Here is an 18,731-nt window from a genome sequence, read left to right as displayed (position 1 = left end):
AGAAGAGGATTGGGCCCAGGGGCAGCACGGGCCAGCCCACACTGCGATATGTGTGCACTCTAGGCCCGTGCGGCAGAGCAGGTCTCCAGTCATCTTGGTTAATCCTTGCCACTGGACCAAGACCTAGCTCTGTCAAGCCCGTGTGGTGGCTGGTGTGCAATAGCCACCACACGTTAAAAAAATCCACACACAGGCATCCTTCAACATGTAGTTCAGGACCTGGAAAATTAAGTCCTTCATTGGCATGGAAGCAAGTCATCTTCGTTTCAAGGGACTGCCGATGATGATAGTCCTCCCCAAATGCATTACCTCACACTTCTCTGGATTAAATTCCATTTGCCACTATTCTGCCAGTTGATTGATATCTTACTGCAATCCGCAGCTTTTTACAGATGCTAGAAATCTGAAATATAGACAGAAAATACTGAAATTACACAGCAGGTCAGGCGGCATCTGTGGAGAGAGATACAGTTAATGTTTCAGGTCAGTGACCTTTCGGCAGAAATGGAAAATGTTACAGATGTAGCAGGTTCTAAGCAAGCATAGAGGCAGGTAAAGTGGGGGCAGGGGAGGAAAGAACAAAGGTCTGTCATTGGGTGGAAGGCAGGAGTGATTTTGAATAACGAGGGATAATGGAATTGCAACAAGTAAAGAAACAAAAGATGGGTTTAAAGGAGCTTTAAGTGGCAACACCAAGACCATTACCAGCACCTGCGGTCTGAAAAAAATGGGAGCAGTGATTATGAACTGAAATTGTTGAACTTGATGTTGAATCTGGAAAGCTGTGAATTGCCTAATTGAAAGATGAGGTGATGTTCCCCGAACTTCTGTTGAGCTTCATTGGAACAGTGTAGAAGGTCAGAGTGGAAGTGGGGTGTAGAATTAAAATGGCAAGTGACCAGAAGCTCAGGGTCACACTTGTGGTCTGAATGGAGGTGTTAAGCAAAGCAATCACTCAATCTGTGTTTGGTCTTCCAAAGTAGAGGAAACTACATTGTTCCCTGTAAGGTGCGCAATCGCACACTGATCTGTAAGCTCCCGCGCACTTAAATTCACAGTGAGCTCGAGAGCTGGAACGGTGGGGCGAGCCCAGCCCAACGAGCGGGAGGGGAAAAAAACAGTGCCGTAGACAAACATGGCAGCCCGACATACCCCCTAAGACAGAACTCCCGCCCGCACTAAGATGGTGCCATCCGTGCCCTCGGCGAAGGTGGTGGTGTAACTCAATGAGCAAAGCAGCAGGATCCCCGCCCTGCACAAATATGGCAGCACTCGTGCTCTGGACAGTAAAGGCGGCCCTGGCGCCCCACACAAAGATGGCAATGGGGCTTTTTCCATCGGGTGGTTGACGCCATTGAGGTTCCCTTCCCAGAAGGGACACCTGGTGAGTTGGAGTCGAGCATCCGGAGGGCAGCAGCTGAAGGTCCTTCACACCATGGGAGCGAGCGGTGAGGGGAGCAGCCCAGCCAGAGGCCTGCAGGAGCCCGAGCAGCCCAAGTTTCCACAGGATAAAAATCGGGCACCCCTCCGAGCTGGGCGCCCGTTTTTCGCGCCTAAAACGGCGCCAGAAAAAAAACGCGCTATTCTCGAGCACTCTGCAGCTCCTTGTCTGTTTGGCGCGGAGCCTACACTCGCGCCGATTTTGTAAGTGGGAGGGGGCGGGTACTATTTAAATTAGTTTTTTTCCTGCCGGCAACGCTGCGCGTGCGCGTTGGAGCGTTCGCGCATGCTCAGTGTGAAAAAAAACATTGGCACTCGGCCATTTTTGTAGTTCTTTGTAGCTGTTTAATTTTTGAACATTTTTTAATAAAATCACATTGCCATCAGCACTGAGGCTTCCCTTCTCACTGTCTCCTTCCCCTCTCTCCCCTCCGCGGCAACAAACAGTTGTCTCCTTCCCTCCCTCCCCTCCACGGCAACAAGCCGCTGTCTCCTTCCCCTCCCTCCCCTTCACGACAACAAGCCGCTGTCTCCTTCCCCTCCCTCCCCTGCGCGGCAACAAATGGCGGTTTCCTTCGAACGATGGCTGAAGCACTTTCACACAGGTAGGAAGATGGTTTATTTAATCTTTTTGCTTATAAATGTTTATTCAGGTTGGATTTATTTGTATAATATTTGTAGAAGTATAAATAAGGATTGATTGTAGAATTTAATGAGTTCCCTTCCCCCCCCCCCCCCCCCCCCCCCCCCACCTCGTTCTGGACGCCTAATTTGTAACCTGCGCCTGATTTTTTTAATGTGTAGAACAGGTTTTTTCAGTTCTACAAAAATCTTCACTTGCTTCATTCTACTTTAGTTTGGAGTACGTTTTCACTGTGGAAACTTTGAAATCAGGTGTCAGTGACCAGACACGCCCCCTTTTGAAGAAAAAAATTCTGTTCTAAAGTAGAACTGTTCTACCTCATTAGAACTGCAGAAAAAAAAATGTGGAGAATTGCGATTTCTAAGATAGTCCGTTCTCCACCAGTTGCTCCTAAAATTCAGGCGCAAATCATGTGAAAACTTGGGCCCATAGTGAGGAGGAGGCCAGGCCGCAGCCCCGCCCGCTAGTAGCTAACTTCCTGTCGAGTACGTTCCATATTAGCACAGCTCGGCCCAGAACTGGGTGAGCAATGGACTTATCCCAGTTTCAGTCCTGCAAATATTTAGCTTTGCTGTATAGTATTCTGTTTTTGCTTCTGGTCCTATAAAGTATAAAGTCACCTTGACAATTTAATTTGTAGAAAGTATTCTAGAGTTGTTAATACTTTCTGCCTTCCGAGATATAGTGAATATCCTACAGATGTAATGCAGATCCCACAGGAGATGTAATGCAGATTTTACAGGTTCTTAAGTCAGTGATTTACCATGATCGGGGTTAACTGAGCTGCAATAACCCGGTGTGGCAGAGTGTAAAAGACACTGTTTCTCAGTTCATAAGAGATGCAGTCTGCTTATGAAAACTGTTGCCAAGCCATTTACATGATTAAAGTTTTGAAAACCTGAATTTTAATACCCACATCATTCTAATTAACGCAGAGTTATGCTGCACCTACTGGGCCTGGCCTGGGCTGCTCCAGACCCTGGGGTGAGTTGGAATATATTTATTTTTCGTTAACTTTTTTTTTTATTTATCCCAATCTCTAGACAGTGAATGTCTTGGTGAACCTCTTAAGGCAAAACTTGTTTTTAATGTTTCACATTTCAATTCATTGGCATAATACAGACAAAGGTGAGCGGAGAATGTGTATCATGAAGGAGGTCCTGAACTGGAAATGTTGATTTAAACAAGTGTCTGATTAAAGCCGAACAATACCAATGCAGGAGGAGGGAAGCATTTTTCAATCTTAAATTAGACTGCAGTTCGACGTGCACTTTTGCTCCCATGCAAAGTGGTTTTGTGTGGACTTCAATGAAAATGTGGTGGTATAATTGACATAATTGAGGGTACGAATGGCGTGAGACATGAGTCTTGTACGGGTTTATGTTTGCACTGAGTGCACGTTAACTCCAGCTTTAGTTTCTCACCACCTTCCAACAAATGTTGGAAACAAAATTATTGCTAATGTCTGGGTAACAATAAGAAAACTTTGCAGAACAAGTAATTTGGTTCATTGTGTTTTCCTTCCATCAACAATATCCAATCTATTTGTTTTTAGGATGGGAAGTTAAATTCTGCACCTGTGGTTCAGATGGATTAGTAAACAACAGCCAACACAGATTTGTTCGAGGCAAATCATGTGTGACTAACCTGATTGAGTTCTTTGATGAAGTAACAGAGGGTTGATGTAGATGTATATATGGACTTTCAAAAGGCATTTGATGAAGTACCACATAACAGACTTATTTGAAAAATAGAAGCACATGGTATTAAAGGGACAGTGGTAACTTGAGTACATAATTGGCTACAGGATAGGAGGCAGAGAGTAATGGTGAACGGATGTTTTTCTAACTGGGGAGAAGTATTGGGCCCCCCAGGGCTTGGAATTAGGACCATTGCTTTACTTGTTATATAGAAATGACTTGGGTCCATTTTGAAGTTTGCAGATGATACAAAACTTGGCAATGTAGTAAATAATGAGCAAGATAGTAGCAAAGTAGAGGTAGAATGGGACGTGTGAATGTATATTGAAGCTATGTTCCTTCTCACCAAATTTCCAGACCTTGATATAATGGCCATCTTAATGGTTTAACTGCTAATCAATTGACGACGAGATCCAACACCGCATCCAGTGCGCCAGTGCAGCCTTCGGCTGCCTGAGGAGTGTTTGAAGACCAGGCCCTCAAAACTGTCACCAAGCTCATGGTCCGCAGGGCCGTAGTAATACCCGCCCTCCTGTATGGCTCAGAGACGTGGACCATGTACAGTAGACACCTCAAGTCACTGGAGAAATACCACCAACGATGTCTCCACAAGATCCTACAAATCCCCTGGGATGAGGACCTTTGTCTTACTGATGTTTAGCATAAGGCCCATGCTTTTGTACGCCTCAGTAAATCTGTCGACTATGTCCTGGAGTTCAGCCTCTGTGTGTGCAGAGGATGGGACGGTCTTGGATCTGGCCTGGAGGTTGAACAGGTTCCCACTCCAGCAGGTAGCTTGTCGACTGAGATGGAGCATGGCAGCGAGGAAGATTGAGAAGAGGGTTGGGGCAATGACGCAGCCCTGCTTGACCCCGGTCCGGACATGGATTGGGTCTCTGATTTAATTAGGGTAGGATTTAACCTGATGTTTCCTCTCTGAATTTACGAAGTAGTAGGAGATGACCTGGATAATTTCAGACACTTAATGGGACCTTGCTAATAGTTGCTAATGTGTTAGCTTTGGGCACCTCACATGAGACATTGCTGACTCATCTGCTTCGTCCTACTTCACCATTGTCCCGAGTAATCTCCAATATTGGCATATCCTAATCGGACAATGACAATGTTATGATTTAACTTTGATGGGATAACCTTGATCTTGCAAATTGTAACAGAAGACACATGTAATATAGTTTTTGTAAAAGCTGTGACCTATTGGAGATTAAATACAGCCACCACTAATGAGGTTTATGAAGCAAAAAAGGGTAACTGATTTTATGATTTTTTTAGAATTTGTCTGATTGTCTCATGATTTGAGACGGTGGGGTGCCAACATGGCATTACTTGTATATATGCTTTTAAATGGTTGTTGTAAAAGTCGTTGTTGAAAAATTTGTCCATGGACAAATAGGTCACGCTCAAAGGAGTTTGTGGCCCGCTCAGTATCAAAAAAAAATTACAGGGAACATTGGTGAGCAGTGAATACAGGATACAGGTACAGCATCGAGAATCCTGAAGCCTTGGGATCGAGGCTGCTCCGGATATTGTGTATTTCCGGACTTCGGAACGTCTTTATGATGTCCCGAATCCGGAAACGCCTGAGCCCAGGTTCGTGTATTTCCGGACTTCGGAACATCTTTCCAACGTCCTGAATCCGGAAACGCCTGGGCCAAGATAGGCGGGGGCGTGTCGGCCCGAGGCAGGGGCAAGGTCAGTGGCCTGAGACGGGGGCGGCGGTCTGAGGCAGGTAAGAGGTTGACAGCGGCGAGGTCGGCGGCGGCCCGAGGCAGGGGGCGAAGTCGGCGGCGGCCCGAGGCGGGGGCGAGGTCGGCGGCAGCCCGAGGCGGGGGCGAGGTCGGCGGCAGCCCGAGTCGGCGGGAGTCCGGATTCCGGAACATTTTCTGGATTCCGTACGATCCCACCATGGATCGTCCTGGATTCGGGCAGATTCTCGACACTGTACCTGTACTAAAATTGAAAGAAGTACAAGCAAATCGCTGTTTCACCTGGAAGGAGTGTTTGAGACCCTGGACAATGGGAAGGGTGGAAGTAAAAGGGCAGGTGTTGCATCTCCTGCGCTTGCATGGGAAGGTGCCGTGGGAAGGGGAGCGGGTGTTGCGACTGATGGAAGAGTGGGCCAGGATATCGTGGAGAGAACGGTTCCTTCAGAAGGCTGAAAAGGGGAGGGGAAGATGTGTTTGGTGGTGGCATCACGCTGGGGATGGCGGAATATGATCCGATGAATGTGGAGGCTGCTGGGGTGGAAGGTGAGGACAACGGGAACCTTATAGTGAGTCATGGAGGAATGGAAGGGGTGAGAGCAGAAGCCTGGAAAATGGGGTGGACACGATCGAGGGCGTCGGCAACCACAATGGATGGGAATCTTCGGTTGGGGAAAAATGTAAGACCTAGTGGAAGCACTGGTTTAGACAGTGGCATCGTCAGAACAGGTGAGACAGATAAACTGGGCGAATGGAATAGAGTCCTTACAGGAAGCAGGTGGGAGGAAGTGTAATCAGGGTAGCGGTGAGCTTAGAGTAGATATTGGTTGACAGCCTATCTCCAGAAATAGAGGTCAAAGAAGGGAAGAGTCAGAGATGGGCCATGTGAAGGCAAGAGAGAGGTGGAAATCTGAAGTAAAGTTGATGAAATTTCCAGTTTGAGGTGATAGCAGGAAGCAGACAAACTATGGGAAGTATTTATAGAAGCGTTTGGTTTGATGCAAAACATTCCCTTAAAAGGCTGCACTTATGTAGTTTAGCAACCTCGGTCAACAAATTAGGTAAGAGACGGTATCAAGCTAAAAGAAAAAGCTTGCACAAATGCAAGGAAAAGTGGAAATCCAGCAGCCTGGGAGAGCTATAAAAAGCAACAATTTGATCTGAAGAAAGTAATAAGAGGTGCAAAAAGGAACATAAAAATATTGCAAGGGTTATCCAAGCTAACAGCCAAAGTTTTTGTAAATATATTAAACAAAAGAAAGTAGTAAAGGGGATTGAGGACCTAGTAAAGACAGATGCAGACAAAACTGCAACAGATAAGAAAATGGCAGAGTTGTTAAATGAAACTTTGTATCTGTTTTCACGGTGGAGGAAGGGACAAAATACCAATGGCACAAGCGAACCGAAACATAAGTTAAGGAGAGAAACTTAGTGGATTTAATATAAGTTTTAAAAATGGTCATAGGGAAAATATTGGGACTTAAGATTTAAAAAAATCTCCAGGACCTGATGATTTCTACCCTAGGGCATTAAAAGAAATAGATGAGGAAATTGCAGATGCATTAGTCACAATTTTCTAAAGCTCTCTGGATGCGGGAATTGCATCTTTGGATTGGAAAATTACAAATGTCACTCCATTATTTAAGAAGGGAGGAGGAGAGAAACCAGGTAACTACAGACCGGTACCGCAGTTTAATATCAATTGTGGGGAAGTTACTGGAATCCATCGTCTGAGACCCGGGAGGGAATGATCTTTGCTGACAGCACCCCACCCTCCTTCCTTCAAATGCCAATCATACCCTAACCCCTCCCCCACTCCTTCGGCTTTCCCCTGGCTTCCACGCAAGCCCTCCCTCCTCTCTGCGGCCTCTCAATCTGGCTGACTCCAGGTGGAAAACATGCAAATCAGGCCCTGCCGTTACATTCGGCAGGGTCTGCGGGAAACCCATTCTCCCAGTTTTCCCAACCGCTACGGAGCACCTCCCCTGCTCCCAACCCGCCTCTCCATTAAAATTCAGGCCATAGTAACTGAGCAATGGTTAAGTATTATCTGATCAAAGAGAATCAGCATAAATTTTTGATGGATGGGTCATTTCTGACTAATTTGGTTACATTTTTTCAGGAGATTGATAGGGGAGTGTTTATCAGTGTTGCCTATATGAAAGTCCAGAATGAATATAATGTTCCACACAAGAGATTATTAGCAAAAATAAGAGTGCACAGAATGGGAGGTAACCTTGTCATATGGGTCAGTAATTGGTTGGGAGGTAGGAAACAGAACGGAAGGGTAAAGGGTTCATAGAATCATAGAAATTTACAGCACAGAAGGAGGCCATTTGGCCTGTCCCTGCCAGCTGACAGAGCTATCCAGTCTAATCCCACTTTCCAGCTCTTAGTCAGTAGCCTTGTAGGTTATGGACTTTAAGTGCATATTGGTGGGATGTGACCAGTGATGTTCCCAGGGGTCTGTACTGGGTCCTCAGCTTTTCACCATATACATTAATGACTTGGATGAAGGAATAGAGAGTTGTAAATACAGGTTTGCAGATCACGCTAAATTGGGAGGCACAGTAAGTAATGCAGATGGGAGCGGGAAATTAGAAAGAGATTATGTGAGTGGGCAAAACTATGGCAAGTAGAGTTCAATGTGAGGAAGTGTGAAATCATGCATATTAGATTAGAGAAAGACAAATCTGAATATTTTCTTGATGGTGAAAGATTTGGAGCTGTGGAGGAACAAAGATATCTGGATGTCCAGGAACACATCATTAAAAGCTAGTGCACAAGTACAAAAAGTAATCAAAAGGGCTTATGGAATTGTTGGAATTCAAAAGTAGGGGATGTGATGCTGCAGTTGTACAGAGCCTTGGTCGCACCCCATCTGAAGTACTGTGTTCGGTTTCGGACACCGAACCTCAGGAATTATAGATTGGCCTTGCAAAAGGGTGCAGTGCAGATTCACTAGAATTATACCAGGACTTTAAGATTTAAGTTATGAGGACAGGTTGCAGAAACTTAGCTTGTATTTCATTAAGTTTAGAAGATTGAGGGGTGATGTAATCAAGATATTTAAAATGATTACAGGATCCAATAGGGTAGAAACAGGGAAACTATTTCCTTTGGTGGGGGAATGCAGAAGAGGGCATAATATAAAAAATGAAAGCTATGTCATTTGGGAGTGAAATCAGGAAGCATTTTTAACGCACTGGGTAATGGAAATCTGGAACTCATTCCCTCAAAAAATCTGTCAATGCTGGGTTAATTGAAAATTTCAAGATTAAGATCAGTAGGTTGTTGTTAGGTTAAGGTTAGCGAGGGATATGGAACAAAGGCAGGTAAATGGAGTTGCGGTCCAGATCGAATGAAATGTTCGAGGGGCTGAATAGCTGACTCCTGTTCCTATGTTCTGTGGTTGAAGCTTTGACTTTATCTATGTAGGATTCCCTGGCGAAGTTTGCTGGTAGAAAACTCAAGGAATGTGGGGAGGATTTGTTGGTGGAGATTTCGGAGATCCTGTTCAATGAGCTTGCATTCTTTAGACTTATGCAAGACTTGGATAACAGCAGTGTGGCAGCAAAGCACAGATGCAAAAGAAGACTGAAAGAAGTGGCATCTTTTAAACAGCGTTATACAACTGAGGTGTGGTAATGTGCTCAATACTTCAGTTTACATATGTTATCTTAATTTGCAAATATGAATTTTGTTCAACATCTTGAGTAGCTTTAACAAACATTCTAAGTAATTAAAAATGTTTATCATTTGGAAATAGACATTGTAATGGTTGGAATACGGAGAATGTTCAACCTGAGATACAACCTATATGCAATTTCTTCAGTGGAATGCTTGTGGATTATGTAGCCTAAATATAGGATTAGTTTAAAAATGTGAAACTGTATTCTGTTGGAACTTTCTGACACTAGATATATGAAGGAAGAAGTAAATGAGTATTGTCTCGATAACCAGCATGAAATGTTGTTTTGATGTGAAAGTTGTTTAATACAATCTTGTTCCAAAATTCCTCTTTTATAGGAGAAACAACATTTCAAAGAGGATGGTTCCTCTACAGAAGAACTTGAAGATGAAGACAAAGTAAGTCTGACTGTTGTAAAAGACAGTGGCAGGTCACAACAGATTTCAGATATTTTTCTGTTACTCTGCTTTTTTTTTAAAAAGTGACTATCAATGTTTTATTGAAATAATCACTTCGAATATGGTTGTTGATGCTCCTTAAACAGTTTTAGATACATTTATGTTTTTTCCCTTCGGCTGTTATAAAATATTCCACAAGTTGATGGTTTATTTTGGAGGTTTGGAATTCTCATAACTTTTGTTGAAATGTTTTCGGTAACCGAAACTACCACCTTCCAACTAGTAGTTTTCAGGTGGATCCTTGTGAGCTTTTTATGTTCCTAGCTAACAAACTTTTTTGACTTTGTAGGACAAAGATGAAAGTGAGACAGCTATTGCAGATGATCTCAAAGCAAATGAGTCTGCTGAAACTGAGATGGTAATGAAAAATAGTTTGTCTGACAGAGAGGAAGATGATGCCGACAGTGAAGTTATTCGTACAAAATGTGTCTCCATAAGTAAGAAATTTATTGGCTGAATCTTTAACTTTTGAATAGGTTAAAAACACAAATTTTCCTCTATTTATTGAGCTTCCTCGTATGAATAAGATATAACTGTCAGCCGATAGGGGAAATCAACAAGGGACAGTGTCTCTTATAAATTTGTGCCATGTATATTCCGATGGCCTCCTCCTCTTCCCCCAGCCAACTAAAATTTAATGTATCAAAGATCTGGAATCTGAAATTCTTCTGCCGGGGAGGGGCGAAATCAAACGTGTAACTCGCAGATAGGGTGCCAAATTCGAGGTGAGACCAAGGTCTGCCAGTTTCTCGTTGCATTTAAACTGCTCCACAAACTCGATGGGGAAAGATGCTTCTTACATCCTGTACAAACATTGGGGGAGTTCCCAGGCTATTCTGGGATTTCAGCCCAGTGTGCCATCCAATAGGTTGTTGTCAGACACCTAGGTTGCTGTTTATATTTTTCTATGTTCTGTTTTTCAGACCATAGATTTTTTTCCACAATTTATTTAGCTGCTGTTTTTTTTTCTCATTTCAACTGGAGAACAGTACAGGTATTGGGAGTTGTAAAATGCAAAGGAAGTCTCCTAACTCAGTACATGGCCTCAATGTGATTAATTCATACTGAAGCAGTCTTCCTTCCTAAGTTGATAGTGAATTGAATGTTAGAAGGGACTATTCTGAAAGTGTCATTTTTAGTATTTTATGAAGATGAAGAATTAACTTTAGACCCATTTGCTGTGCAACTGACCAGACATGGGTCAGCAGTGCCAAAATCTCATTTAATGCAAAGCGCAAACTTTTTAAATTGGAGGTATAATCAATTCATGAAAATATTGACATTGGCTGAGAGTGGTATGAGTATGAGATTGAACTAAGAGGTGCTAGGATGGATATGTTCAATTTATATTTAAGGGTCTACAGGAACTGAATATTAACCGAGATATGGGTGAAACTGTGTGTCAGCAATCATTAAGTTTATTTGATAGCACAATAAATGCTTAAGCTAAAATGAACAATATGGAGGTGATGTCTTTGGAACTATGAGAAGAAATGTTAGGAGGTTTAAGTGAGAAACAGCCAACAAATGAAATCTTTGACCACTTGAGGGAAGAAAATATGTTCTTGAATAAAAACTAAAAGTGTCCAAAAATCTGACCGGGGAGAAGCTTTAAAACTTTGAATGGCTGTTGTTATTTGAGTTAGAGGCTAACTGATTACAATGAAAATTTAACACTTCAAAACAATGTTTTCACTTAATTTATAAAAGGTAGATAAATCTGATATTCTAATTTATTGGAACCATTAGGTCTCTCTAAGGCTGAAACTCAGGCCCTGACAAATTATGGCAGTGGAGAGGATGAGAATGAGGAAGATGAAATAGAGGATTTTGACGCTGGAACTATTGATGTGCAGACATCCCTTCAAGCCAATAATGAAATTGCTGATGAAAATGATACTGAACAGGTAATGTCTTCAATGACGAGCGTGTTGATGGTGTTGATTTTCTTCTGCAATTTAGAGCTAACTTTAAAATGCCTTTTCTTTTGAGCCTTCGATGAATTATAACAACTAATTAGATATAGTGCTTTTACCAATCATTAGTTGATGTGAATTAGAATTGAAACTATTATTTCTTATGATGGTTCAGAATTATTATATCCTTATTATTTAGAAGCAAAATACCGTGGATGCTGGAAGTCTGAAATACAAACAGAAAATGCTGGTAATACTCAGCAGGTCAGGCAGCATCTGTAGAGCGAGAAACAGAGTTAACATTTCAGATCGATGACCTTACAGATGCTGCTTGACCTGCTGAATATTTCCGCATTTTCTGTTGTTATTCCTTACTATTTGGGATGTATTGGATGAAGAATAGAACCGAAGCCCAAATGGGTAAAGAATGAACTTGAATAGAGTGCTGATTCAGCCCCAGCTCGAGTACTGTGAACCATTCTGGTCATTATCTCACAAGTGGGAGGGTACAAAATGGGGAATGTTTGCTGAGAGATGAGAAGACCTAGTGATTGCCTTATCAAATTTTCATGATTCTCATGGTTAGATAATCTAAATGCTACTGAATTATTTAACATAACCACAAGCTCTGTAATCAGGAGTGCAGACCCAAGTTCAGGTGAACAGGCAGTTTTAATTTAACTACTTCATGCACACATGCTGGCGGATGTGTGGAACAGATTGGCTGGGGAGACAGTGGACTCAGATGGTACTGACCCGTTCAAGCAGCAGCTGGATTTTTTTGTTGTTGCAAGATTGAGGAGTATGAGAGATATAGGGCTCAAATTTCCCCAAGAGTTGCCCAGCTTTTTTTGGAGCAAGTAGCTTTTTTTGGAGTAACTTACAAATCGTAAATTTCCCCATTTAACTTGCTCCAGTGTCAGTCAGTTAGTTAGGTTTTGTTTTAGTTTTTTTTTCTCCAAAAGGGGGCGTGACCAGCCACTTACACCTGTTTTGGCCATGGAAGCAAATTTGGCCAGCTGAAAGTTACTCCAAACTAACTTAGGCCAGTGTATGTGGCCACTTTTGCAGGCACAGAAAAATCTTACCTACATTTAAGAAATCAGCGCAGGGGCAGAGGTAAAACCTGCATTCGCCCAATCCTGAAATATGGACATCCAGCTTGCTGTACATCATTTAAGAACCTACAAATATTTCAGAACCATGCACTAAAGGCAGCAAATCGATTTCCATACTTCATCTGCATAACCTGTCTGCACAACATTTGTGGATTTCAAACAATAGATGAAAGGCCTCTGAGAGTCAGCAGATCTATCTGCACACGACATTATCACTAAAGTAGTAGTCCTCGGTAAAATAATGGGACTAAAGTCAGACAAGTCCCCTGGACCTGATGGCTTACATCCTTGGGTCTTAAAAGAAGTGGCCGCAGAGATAGTGGATTCATTGGTTGTAATCTACCAAAATTCCCTGGCTTCTGGCGGCAGGGCGGGGGGGTGGCAGGGATTGGAAAACAGCAAAAGTAACGCCCCTATTTAAAAAAGAAGGCAGACAAAAAGCAGGAAACTATAGACCAGTTAGCCTAACATCTGTCGTTGGGAAAATGCTGGAGTCCATTATTAAGGAAGCAGTAGCAGGACATTTGGAAAAGCATAATTCAATCAAGCAGAATTAGCATGGTTTTATGAAAGTGAAATCATGTTTGACAAATTTGCTGGAGTTCTTTAAGGATGTAATAAGCAGGGTGGATAAAGGGGAACCAGTGGATGTGGTGTATTTGGATTTCCAGAAGGCATTCAATAAGGTGCCACATAAGAGGCTACTGCACAAGATAAAAGTTCACGGGGTTGGGGGTAATATATTAGCATGGATAATGGATTGGCTAACTAATAGAAAACCGAGAGTTGGGATAAATGGGTCGTTTTCCAGTTGGCAAACAGTAACTAGTAGGGTACTGCAGGGATCGTTGCTGGGGCCTCAACTATTTACAATATTAATGACTTGGATGAAGGGACCAAGTGTAATGTAGCCAAGTTTGCTGATGATACAAAGATGGGTGGGAAAGCAAATTGTGAGGAGGACACACAAAATCTGCAAAGGGATTATAGACAGGCTAAGTGAGTGGGCAAAAATTAGGTCCCTTGTGGTTCCATCCTCTGTTCGTTCTTTGCAAAGTCAGCATGTTAGCTAAAGAGTTGACTACTGCAAAAAAAACCTATTAGTTTGTTAGTTTATTTTATTTCCAAGACCCATGTTCAAACCCTTCAATTACAGTGGGGCTCACAAGCCCCACTTTAAGCGTAATTCAGTTCGTTACATTTTTTTAGATTCTTTTTTTTTAGAAATAGGAGGCGTAACCTGATGTCTGCGCATGTTTTTCACAATTATGGAAGTTTGGCTAATTTAAATTTATCCTAGGACGGCGTATGTAACCACTCCCAAAAAACCTTCTGGGCACTTAAGAAAAACCAGCGCACATTTAAAAAATCGGTGCAGAAAGATGCCATTGTTTTATGCGAAGTTTTGGAGGGAGTCAAGAACACACAAATATCCATAATCAAGCTTAAATTTTTAAAACTCAAAAGGCAGGAAATGGAAGTTTAATGGAATTCTTTAAGTTTTCATTTCTTAAAAACTGACACGCCACCACCGAACATCTCCAAACCGGACTTGAGGGTCATAGCGTCGGCCGGCAGAATCGGTCCCTCGCCTGGACACTGGCTCAGGGCTCGGCTTCAAAAGAAGCCTGGGGGTGGGGGGGGTGTGGAAGGCGAACGGAAGGCATGAGAAGCCTACACTATGCATCAAATTAAGCCCGGGGGGAGGGCGGTTCCCGATCATTGCGCCTGCTCAGACCTGAGTGTGGTCCATACTCGGATATTGACCTTGGGGAGAGAGAACAAAGAACCTTGTCCTGCCTGCTGTTTTGAGCTTCTTGCAAAGGTACAATTTAATCATGGGGGCAATACTGACAATGCCATACCCTGTGCAAGCCTTCTGCATGATGGTGCTGCGGAGGAGACAATTCATTCAACATCATCACATGAGGAACCTCAGAGAACGTGGGGTGCTGGGCAGGAGGCCTTACCCACGTCGGTTATATTGAGACAGGCGTTCGTACCTGCACCTGAGTGTTGCAGACTGTGTCAAAAGGCTGCGTTTCTGCAAAGAAGTTGTAACTGAGATCTGTGAGTTAGTAAAAGCTGACCTGCAACCTAGAAGCATCAGGAGGACTGCTTTGTCAATTGAAGTGAAGGTTACAGCTGCACTTTCATTCTATGCATCTGGATCGTTCCAGGCTACAACTGGGGAGGTGTGCGCCATTTCTCAACATGCAACACATGTTTGCATTCGGCAGGTGACTGCTGCACTATATGCCTGGAGGAATGACTACATAAAGTTCCCCATGACCGCCCAGGCAATGCTTGAAAGGACTGTGGGCTTTTCCAGGATTGCTGGCTTCCCAAAGGTACAGAGCTGCATTGATTGTATCCACATTGCCTTGCAAGCACCTTTTGGAACATTCCGAGATGTTCAGGAACAGAAAAGGCTTCTACTCCATTAACGTACAGCTCATGTGTGACGACATGTATCGCATTATGTCAGTTGATGCAAGATACCCTGGGAGCACCCATGATGCATTCATCCTACGCGAGAGCGTTATATCTGCCATATTTCAGCAGCAGCCAGAATGGTAGAGCTGGCTACTGGGAGACAAAGGGTATGGCCTCGCTACCTGGCTCATGACGCCCCTACACGTAACCCGGGCAGAAGCTGACCGGAAATACAACATGTCGCACATTGCGACGCGCAGCATAATGGAAAGGACCATTGGCATCCTGAAACAGCGTTTCCGATGCCTGAACCATTCCGGAGGCTACTTGCAATACTCCCCTGAGATTGTCGGTCAGTTCACTGCTGTCTGCTGCATGCTGCATAACTTAGCCATCATGAGGCAGCAGCAGCTGGTAGTGGAAGACCCACCTGAGGTGACAGTGACTGATGATGAGGAAGATGCAGATGACGAGGAAGCCATGCAACTACCTGAACCCGGAGCACGACGGCGGAGGAGGGCGGGCCGTCGTGCCCCTTTAACGATTGCTCGAGCCTTGCGCCAGCAACTCATCCGTGAACGCTTTGCTGCCTGAAGGCTCAGGCAACTATTCCACATGGACCACGTTTACAGTTTGGACCTGTTCTGTAATGTTGTGTTAATGGAACAAATGATGGAAATGATTCTTTAGTTCAAAAAGTTGTGTTAATAATGGAACAAATAAGGTAAATGATTGTTATAATTTAAAATATATTTTATTCAAAATTTTAACATTTGTTTGTACTTAACTTTCATAAAAATATTCTTGTATCAAACTTTAAACTATTCAGTTAAGATCACTTCCAAAATTCTAAACTTGTAAATTTACATAACTTACAAAAAACTTTTAATTTGAGAACAGTTATAATAATAACACAAACAACAGCAAAGAAAGGCTGCACCCATCTCTCCTCCACCTTATTCTAAGACCGCCTGCTGCGTTTGGTCTTGGTGACTCCACCCCTGCCCGCAGACGGTTGCACAGCAGTTGGTACCAAGCTTATTCTTTCGAACACCTCAAGTAATGCACACTTCTTGATTGGAGCGGGGGGTGGTTGGGGGGCTGCAGGCGGTAATATGGAGGGCCCGGCTTGGGCCTCTTCAGAGGCTGGTCTGGGGATTGGCGTGGGAGTGGCAGTTGATTCTGTCAATGGGCGCGGAGTCTGGGCGTGTTCCCTTATTGCAGCAGCTAACTCTCAACATTTCCTCCCTCATGTGCCCTGACTTTCTCAACTACCTGCAACATTCCTTCCCTTATGTTTGCGGACAATGTCTCAGCTACCTGTGACATGACCTCCTTCATGTTGAGCAAGTGTTTGAACTACCTGAAACATTCCCTCCCTCATGTTCACTGATAGTGCATTAGCTACCTGCGACATTCCCCCCCTCGTGTGCACTGACATTGTTTCAGCTGACTGAGACATTCCCTCCCTCATGTTCCCAGACGGTATTCCCATTTCTTGTGAGAGTGTTCTTACTTCTCCCAACAGTCCCAATACCTCATCACCCACCCTACTGATGGTATCCAGGAGTGATCGGGTACGATCAATGCTCTCCACACTCAATGCCATCATCTGAATCACATCTGTTAGATCCTGCATCTCGGGAGAGCGCCGTCAAGCTCTCCTTCCCTTCTCACCCTGGGTGTGCCTCGCTGCACCCCACTGGAATCCCCAGCCTCGGACGGTGGTAAGCCATGGAATGTCCCACCAACACTCATAATATTCAGGGAAGGGGCTGGCACCTCAATGGGCGACACCTGCACCTCCTCCAAAGTGAGTACAACAGTGGGGGATTCATCCATCCCCTCCCCCTTACCCCCATGCTTTTGTCCTGAAAGGTGGGATTGGAAGATGTTCTTCTCTTCAGGCTCGTCTGCGTCTGAATCATCTTCTGCATCGCTTCAGCCTCGTCAGGGTCGGCCTCAAGTTCTGCAAAATATAACAACAGATAAATGTTTAGCAGCAGAGGAGGGGGCAGGGTGGCATGAGTAGGCGCACACAGCGCAGGCAGCAGGCTGATTTGAAAGACCACGATGAATGATAGCACATTGCATTGTTGGGGTAAAAGGAAGATTTCTCTTCCTCGATATAAGGGGTCGACACCTGCCCTCGGCCTCCTGATAACGACAACGGAATCACTTAGACAAAAACTTCGGTTCAGCTGGCTTTATTTGAGCATGCATGGGAAAGTTCAAACATGAACCTTCAAAGTACAAGAGGTTTCAATTACAATTATACAGTTTTTTGAGGGATGTTACCCTCTTACAAAACCCTCTTGGTCTTCTGCTATCAGTGAAGTTAAATTGATTTGTTGACTCTTATCAGACTAGCTCTGAGTGGTTCTTTCCCACCTGTCCATCTCTCATCACGTCAATCATGTTGTTCAGTGATGTGAACTTTGCCATAGTCCCTATGACGTGTGAAGTAACTCTGTTCCAAAACACTGGCTTCCTTATCTCTTCCCAAGAGAACTAGTCTAATATACTTTTTCATGAGAGTCATATACTGTTTACAGTCTATATTCCCAAACATTTGTGTCCTTGTTCTCTGTGCTAAGGGTCAATGCAGTGTTGGCTATTTCAGATGGTTCATTAACCATCAGGCTTTGCTGCCCCCCTCTTCTTAACCCAATGTAAGCGAGTGCTTTACATACATAAGCGAGTTTTACATTATTCGAATAATATTACAATCCATACCATAAGACAGAGGAACTCCCGATTCCTCAGAACCTCCTAATTCCTTTTAACCTTCTTACTCAAGTGTACTTTTTCCCCCCCTTACAGCATCAACAAAGCGTAGCTGACGGAGACATCCCCATAAACCGAAGCATGGCTAGCCCGCGCAGTACTTAACATTTAGCAAAGCCAGACTGTGGAATTTGCAGGATTTTCCCTCTCCCTCAAGTGTGTGCCCAGCTTGTACAGTGGTGGTTGCTTTTCTCCATCAAAGCAGCAGCCCTTTCTTCCAAGGGTGTCAGTGGCTGCAGATTTGCCGGGCCATCTCCTGTTCGAGTTCTTTCTCATTTGTTGTGTGCCACTTTCCTCTGCAAAGATGAAAATATAACATTTTAGACAGGGTGTCTTTCTGCTGGGTGGAACATATGCAGCTGGTCAAATTTACATTTGCAATTCCATTGAATAAATGAAAATATTACTTACACTAACTAACTACTTGACCAAGGTCCTGCCACTTCTTTTTGCATTGGCCTCCAGACCTCGGGGCGGTCACCATTGCACAGTAATCTTCTGCAAGTTGATTCCAGCGTTTCTTCTTTTCTTTTGGTGGAACTTCTATGTGACATCTGCTGGTGTCCAGCTCATGCCATCTGCCCTCAATCACAGTAACTAGTGCCTCCATTTCATCCTGTAAGAAATTCTTGGCCTTTGCGCCGAGTTGTATCTTGTATTGCAGCTCTGGTTTTTCCAATGAGAATTAAAGTTCTCACACACAACTGGCTCTTTCAAAATGACCGAATGTAGATAGGGAACTGTACTGAGCATGCGCGCCCATAGTAATCACATCAAAAATGTCCCTTTTTTTAAACGCATGCACAGAAGGGGCGGCATCG

At 43.8% G+C, this 18,731-nt stretch overlaps 1 protein-coding gene across 6 annotated transcripts in view; it reads left to right on the top strand.

Annotated features, from left to right (window-relative positions):
* pcm1 (pericentriolar material 1) overlaps nucleotides 1–18,731 on the top strand; it is a 280,791-nt gene that overhangs the window by 243,945 nt on the left and 18,115 nt on the right. For 5 of the 6 annotated variants that reach the window (XM_070869661.1, XM_070869689.1, XM_070869670.1 and 2 more), the window contains 4 exons: nucleotides 8,943–9,143; nucleotides 9,534–9,593; nucleotides 9,943–10,090; nucleotides 11,403–11,560. In XM_070869661.1, coding sequence (XP_070725762.1) covers nucleotides 8,943–9,143; nucleotides 9,534–9,593; nucleotides 9,943–10,090; nucleotides 11,403–11,560 — 567 coding nt within the window. The remainder of the gene's footprint in view (nucleotides 1–8,942; nucleotides 9,144–9,533; nucleotides 9,594–9,942; nucleotides 10,091–11,402; nucleotides 11,561–18,731) is intronic. The other variant, XM_070869698.1, reaches the window with a different exon arrangement.

The sequence above is a fragment of the Pristiophorus japonicus genome, chromosome 2 (genome assembly GCF_044704955.1).
Source record: "Pristiophorus japonicus isolate sPriJap1 chromosome 2, sPriJap1.hap1, whole genome shotgun sequence".
In the NCBI taxonomy this organism is placed as follows: domain Eukaryota; kingdom Metazoa; phylum Chordata; class Chondrichthyes; family Pristiophoridae; genus Pristiophorus; species Pristiophorus japonicus.
Note: the sequence above shows the minus strand (reverse complement) of the source record. Positions and strands in the feature narration are given on the sequence as shown.